Source organism: Sturnira hondurensis, unplaced genomic scaffold (assembly GCF_014824575.4).
Source record: "Sturnira hondurensis isolate 20B ecotype Veracruz unplaced genomic scaffold, ASM1482457v3 Scaffold0004998, whole genome shotgun sequence".
NCBI classification, from domain to species: domain Eukaryota; kingdom Metazoa; phylum Chordata; class Mammalia; order Chiroptera; family Phyllostomidae; genus Sturnira; species Sturnira hondurensis.
Window position 1 is genome coordinate 7,046,879 of NW_028077629.1, and position 6,766 is coordinate 7,053,644.

Genomic DNA, 6,766 nt, shown 5'->3' on the forward strand with positions numbered 1-6,766 from the left:
GTTTTCCGTTTGTCCCTTTGCAGATAGTATCTCAATAAACATAGATACATACGTATATGTTTACACATCATATATATATGAGGGTGTGTATGTGTATATATATTTGCTAGTATGTTTTTTTCTATTTGGGATCACTGGGTGAAGAATATGTGTGTGTATTTTTAGTTTTAAAAATTGAACTGCTTCACTAAGAAAGCTGTAACAACACATATTTATACCTACAATTTATAAAAATGCTTTCTTTAGCTAGGTCTCCCCAGGCTATAGTGTTATAACTTTGAAAAGTTTTTCCAAGTGCAATCATTGTAAAGTATAATCGAATTGTTACATGTTTGCATTTCTTTGACTACAAATGAATTTGACCATTTTTTGTAAGCTTATAGAGTGTGTTGGATTTGTATCTTGCCAATTGCATTTTCATATTCTTTATCTGTTTTTGCAATGAGACATTTTGTCTCCTTGTACATTTTTAAGAGCTTCTGCTGTGTTATAGATATTTTTGCTTGTCTTCTAAAGTTGCAAACTTTTCCCCCAAACCTATCGTTTTTGTGTATAGTATCTTTTGCCATGTAAAATTCTGAATTTTATTTAGGCACACATGGTTATGTTTTTCTTACAGTTTCTCTGTTTTCTGCCTTTCCAAAGGAAGCTTACCCTCCCTGCCCCTGGATTATATTTATAGTTCCTAGGTTCTCTTACAAAATATTAATTAGCTTAATTTATTTATCTTTTTGTTTTCTACTTATTTATATTTTAACCTTTAATCCATCTAAATCCATCTAGGGTTTATATTTGGATTTAGTATAAGATAAAGACCTCATTTTCTTCCAGATGAATAAAGAGTTGGCCAGTACTTTACATTAAGTAACCCATCCTTTTGCCACTAAATTGAAATGCCTCTCTTGCTATACATCAAATACTCATTTATATGTGGATCTATTTCTTGATATTCTATTGCACATGTCTATTTAGGCCTATTTTAGTGCTTATTGATTTGATCACAGTAGCTTTACAGGATTTTCTGAATCTGGTTAATCAGATTACACAAATGACTTACAAGGTGGTTATAAATGCTTATGTATAACAATTAAAAACCTATTTGCTAGTGAGAGGCAAAAAGAAGCTGGTATATCAAAATAATACCTGTATACTTAAAATATTTTTCTAAAACTTTACTTTCCAAGATCTCTATATTTTTAAAAGAACAAATTTGGGGAGAAAAGATTATGAGATCTACAAATGACAGGTGTATTTTCAATTGTTAAATGCTGTATCGTATTAACGCTGCTGTTTCCTTGACTCACAGATCGGTCCTTCAGAGGAATCGTCCATCCCTGACTGTGACTTTGCTCTGAGCTAGGACAGCTTTCCAGCAGGAGCACTGCTCAGGGGAGTGCTCTGAGGTTTCCTGAAGAGAAATTCCATGGGGACTGTACCTGACCCTCTCAGATCAGCTAAAACTTCCCTGATCACAGCTTCTGGAAAAGAAGAGTGTCCAGGAGAGGTACAGCCTGCCTCACCTCAACCGCAACCAGCCCCCGTGTGCAAGAACACCAATGGCCTTCCCAGCAAGCCTACAGAGCCAGACCTCAGTCCCAGAGCAGCTTCTGGGGCCCTGATGCAGGCCGGTGAGAATGAGACCACCCAGCCAGACATGTCTTCTCCTGGCATCTTCAATGAGGTAGAGAAAGCATCTCCCACACTCAACTCCCCTGGCAACACCCAGCTGCCAGAAAACAGCAAGCCCACAGCACTAGCCTCGTGTTCTACAGAAGTTAAGGATTTTATACACGCAGCATTTACAATGCCAGCCAGTCAGCACACCCACCAGGTCATCCCAGGTGACCAGTCCAATACCAGCGCCCCATCAGGATCTGAAGATACACTGGGGAAATTACAGAGAACCTCGGATGGGGAGCAACCTGAGAAGTCAAGCTGTCCTGTGGGACGCACTTGTAGCAGCAGCAAAGATCAAGTGTCCTGTGATTTTCCCTCTGGAGAACCAATCCAGAGAACGGTACAAACTGCAAATCCAGCAGCCAGGGTGTTCAGTCATGCCTCCTCTCCTATAGGTGGGCCTAACAGGGAAAGTCAGGGAGCCATTTACGACTCCAAGACAAGATCCTGTGAATCTCCAGCAAAAGGAGATGGATGTTTGTGGAACAAACAACCTTCTGCCACCACCTCAGACACCCAGGCCTTGACTTCTGTGACACTTCAACCATCCCACCTCACTAGCAAAGATTCAACGTTTCCTCCAGATTCAGAGAAGATGCCTCCACCAGCACAGCATCAGGTGTCAAGGTTCAAAGAAGCAAGTACGATGACCAACCAAGCTGAAGATGAAATCAAGGAAGTTCCCAAAAGGGCTCAGCAAGATGCTGAGGTGCAGGCAGTGGTGAGTGTCGAGAGCAGATCTGCCTCCACCAGCCCCAGCATCCTCCCTGCATTCTTAAAGGAAACACCTGCTCCTGAGTGTTTGGAACAAGAGCAGCTGCAGGTCATTTGCCACAGCAGCAGGAGCAACACATTGGAGCTGTCAGTCAACACCCTAGGCCTCCAGGAGTCAGGGCAGCACCTTGGCATCATGCCAGAGGTGCACATCCAGACAGCCACAGCTGTTTCCACAGCTTTCCAAAAAGATAGTAAATTGGTGAGCCTACCAGGCGAGGTCCTCAATACCTCAGCAATTAATGTGGCATCCAGTAATGCTCAGTATACCTGCATAGAAGATGGGAGGTCTGCAGGAATGACCCCTGTGAGGGTGGAGCCCACCTCTAAACAGCTTTCAGGTACTAATTCTAGCTCCCTGAAAGCTAGCCTCATGGACCAGATTTCTATCTGTGCAGGAAATCAAGAAGAAACCAGTCACGGTTTTGGGAAATTGGATACGAAGCCATCTGAGCTTGCGGGGGAAACCACAAATGACCCAGACTGCAAACTCTCTGACTCCTGCGACCCTGCCATCAAAACTGAGCAGTTAGGGAGCTCAGATCCCACTCATAAAGGAGATACAAGAGAGAAGAAGCCCGCCTCTCTTCAGATAGCAAAAGAACCAGAATCTAGGGGCACGGGTATTTTAGATGGGAAGGCAGAGGCAGAGAGCAAAACCCTACTACTCAATCCTAAATCTCAAGAAAGTGGAGGCACAGAGTCAGCTGGGCATCTCATGCCCTCCCCAGTTAGAAATAACCAGGAGGGCACCCTAGAAGAAAATAGACAGACCAAGACAGCCACCAGCCTGAGCCTGCCGTCTGATTCCATGGGAGGTGACTCCAGTCCGGGTTCAGGCAAGAGGACACCTTCTCGCTCGGTCAAAGCCAGCCCACGCAGGGGCAGCCGGGTCAGCGAGTTTCTCAAGGAGCAAAAGTTAAACGTGACAGCGGCTGCTGCGCAGGTGGGCCTCACTCCAGGGGAGAAGAAGAAGCAGCTTAGCGCTGACTCCAAGCTGCAGTTGAAACAGTCCAAGCGTGTCAGGGACGTGGTGTGGGACGAGCAGGGCATGACCTGGGAGGTGTACGGCGCTTCCCTGGACCCGGAGTCCCTGGGCGTCGCCATCCAGAACCATTTACAGAGACAAATCCGGGAACACGAGAAATCAGCCAAAGCACAAGGCGGCCAGACCCGGAGATCCATTTCCTCAGATACTTCTTCAAATAAAAAGCTCAAAGGCAGGCAGCACAGCGTTCTGCAGTCCATGCTGCAGAACTTCCGACGCCCCAACTGCTGCGTGCGCCCTGCCCCTTCCTCGGTGTTGGACTGAAAGGGAACGAGTGTGGGAACCCTCCAGCGAGTGTGCTTAGGGTTGTCATAAGTGTCCATCTATGTCAAGGCTTACTTAGCTTTTTCCTGAGAGACCCGGAAGAGAAAGTGAATATTAACTATAGGAAATTACTATTAAGAATTGTTGGGCCCTTTGATTAGAGATTCATAAACTAAAACATCATTTTGATGTGACAGGAAGAACAAGAGAAAAGCAAGCTTCGCTGAAATTTTATGATCTTAATTAAGAGGAAGTAGATTCACTGGATTTTTAAAATATGCTGTTGCTTATAAAATCAGCAGTATCATTATACATATGTCATTTTGCATTACTGGCTCAATTTATCACACTATGGTATTTCCATTACAATCCTTGCTTTGTGTTAAAAATACCAAAAACACTATTAGCCAAACTGCTGGCTGTACTTTCTAGTCCTATTGCAATAAGAATGCTATTACCACACAAAATTTGAGTAGCTGATAAGAACTATGATGTAAAAAACTGAAACAAATTTGATTCATTCCTAGGCCAAATGACATTAAGTAAAAGCATTTCAATTCGTAAAATGCCAAATATGAATTTATATTTATAAGCATCTAGAGATAATCATTTTTATAAATTTTGTCATTCCTCTAAATAAATTTAAGAAAGTTATATTAGGGAAATAAGCTTTGCTGTTGAATATTAACACGGCCTACATAAAACACGAATTTATAGAGAGAGATTGTGCAGCACTGACAGCACAGTGCATCTCTGCGATTCTGACTAGATTTAATTCATAGTTCCTTACCCTAGAAGGAAGTACGTGTCACCAAATTCTTGAAAAGAGTCATCAAGTTATTGATAATACTAAATTTTATGTTGTACAGGTGTTCTCCAAAACATTCTACTGGCAATATTACCTGACAAATGCTCTTCCATGTTAAAAAAAAGGAAGCTTCCTGAGTAACAGAGACAGTATGTTCAATCTAGACTCCTGTAAACAGGATGCAGTTTGTGTTTTTGTTTTGGTTTGGTTCAGTGGCTTCTAATAGAAAATGTAGTCAGCAGCCAACAAAACACAAGCTTCCTCACGATTTTTGTAAGGTAGATCAAATACCATGTAAATGTTTAGGTTTTTAACCTTTAGCAAAAATGTAACCTCTGCAAACCTACTGATTTTAAGAGAAATGCCACCATATCTCATCCTTCAAACCCAATAAGAGAGAGGCCTTTACTAAAACACAGATTGAGCTTTGGTCCTTGAGAATACAGACCCCTGTCGGAGCTCATCTCTCACAGGTCTGCAGAAACCCACCCTGTCTGTAGGACCCTCAAGTGTCTCACAAGGGCACTGGGGTAGGATGATCAGCAGTAGCTTGAGAATTGGGGCAGTGTGGGAGAAGGGAGTGAGCTAGAGCCCAGGAAAGCCTTCCCCTGCTGGACTTGTAGGAGGACACTGCTCACCACCTTGCATTCAGAAAATCAGATTGCCTTCTCTAAACTCATTCCCCTCGATGAGACAGATGGCCATGTAGCCTTTCTCTGAAGACTCATAAATGCCATTTTTACGTGAAAATGGAAAACCTCTGTTCTGGCTTTTTTTTTTTTCATTTTAATTCTGTTTTGCAGATAGCTGCTGAACATATGGGGGAAATCATACCTGAACTTTAGCACCACAAGCTACACAGGGCAAACCTAGATAAATTAGTAATAGCCATTGATTTCCTTCAAAATGACTGGAGTGTATATGAGAGCTGCCTGAGTTGGCCATGGTCACAGCATTCTCAGAGCCTGGGAAGGGTGCTTAGCAGTGGTTGTACTTGGAGCTCATAATGAATTTTCCAGTGATACATTTTTCAGTTTCTTACCAATTGGCCTCTGTTAAGAATGCTGTCGAAAGTAGAAATCACCATCAAATTAGAAATCAACTTACTATTAATGATTAGAGATTTGGTCTAAACCTCTCTTTTGGCCTTAAATATCCACTTATAGTAATGTTCATTTCACTTCCTTTGGAAATGCCTTTTCCAGGATGTAATCTCACTTGCTGGCTGTGCTTCCTCACACATTGGCATACGCGCTGTGTGCACACAGAGAACACCCTGTGTACACAGTGGCAGCTGTCAACAGTGCCCACTCCAGCTGGGTGGGCCCCAGGTGATCCTCTGCTGCGAAGCAGCTAGAACAGGCTGTTCCTGCATTAAAATAAGAGAAAAGGAAGAATTTAGCATCTGGTAATAATATTCATTTTCATGAGTTACTTGTAGTAACCACATGATTTATAAATAGTTAAATGAGGCAAGGGCCTAAAAGAGTTGTAGGCATTTGTTGCACACCAAAATAAATTTAAAATTAAATTAATTAAAACTAAATTTCATGTTTTAGTTCTGCCTCTCATAGTAAAATTTAACATTTGAAGTGGCAACTTTAAATGGGGTTTGTTTGTTTTGCCGGGGGCGGGGGGGAGGGGGTGGGTTGGCGCTGGAACTAACCTTTACCTCTTCATTTTAATTTTTTAATTTTTTTTAATTTTTACTTCTGCCGTGCTCTAGAGATTGTCACAAAATATTACAAAAGCTTTGTTGTTTTGTTTCTTATTGGATCTTATAGAAGGAAGGCTTTTAAAAACAGTAACAGAAATAGATTCTCAAAGGATAAATAAGATAGGAGTCTGTTCAAGACAACCATGGTTTTGCATCATGCTTCCCTAAGTACTCTCATAAAACACCTGGGTTTGAAAATCTGCCTCCACTTTGCTCTGTGACACAGCACAGACATTCGGGACATGGCACCTTAGGCTCTCTCAGATCGGGGCTGCAAAGCAGTGTCAGTGATGGACTCTTTGGACTTGTTCGACTCTTCCTTACCTGCATGGCACACATGGGATTGAAAGTTGTCTGTTTTTTTTCCTTAAATTGTTTTGGGTATGTTTTAGTTCTTTTTAATGCATTTTAGTTGTTGAAATAAATGAAGGAAATGTTTCATTAATTAAATATTAAATATTAAGTATAAAAGGGAGAT

At 41.9% G+C, this 6,766-nt stretch overlaps 1 protein-coding gene across 1 annotated transcript in view; it reads left to right on the forward strand.

Annotated features, from left to right (window-relative positions):
• Window positions 1-4,398, forward strand: part of GPRIN3 (GPRIN family member 3) — a 61,012-nt gene extending 56,614 nt beyond the window's left edge. Inside the window, exon 2 of the mRNA XM_037046110.1 lies at window positions 1,307-4,398. Within this exon, the coding sequence (XP_036902005.1) occupies window positions 1,424-3,763 (2,340 nt within the window). The 5' untranslated portion in view covers window positions 1,307-1,423 and the 3' untranslated portion in view covers window positions 3,764-4,398. The remainder of the gene's footprint in view (window positions 1-1,306) is intronic.
• The last annotated feature ends 2,368 nt before the right edge of the window (window positions 4,399-6,766 follow it).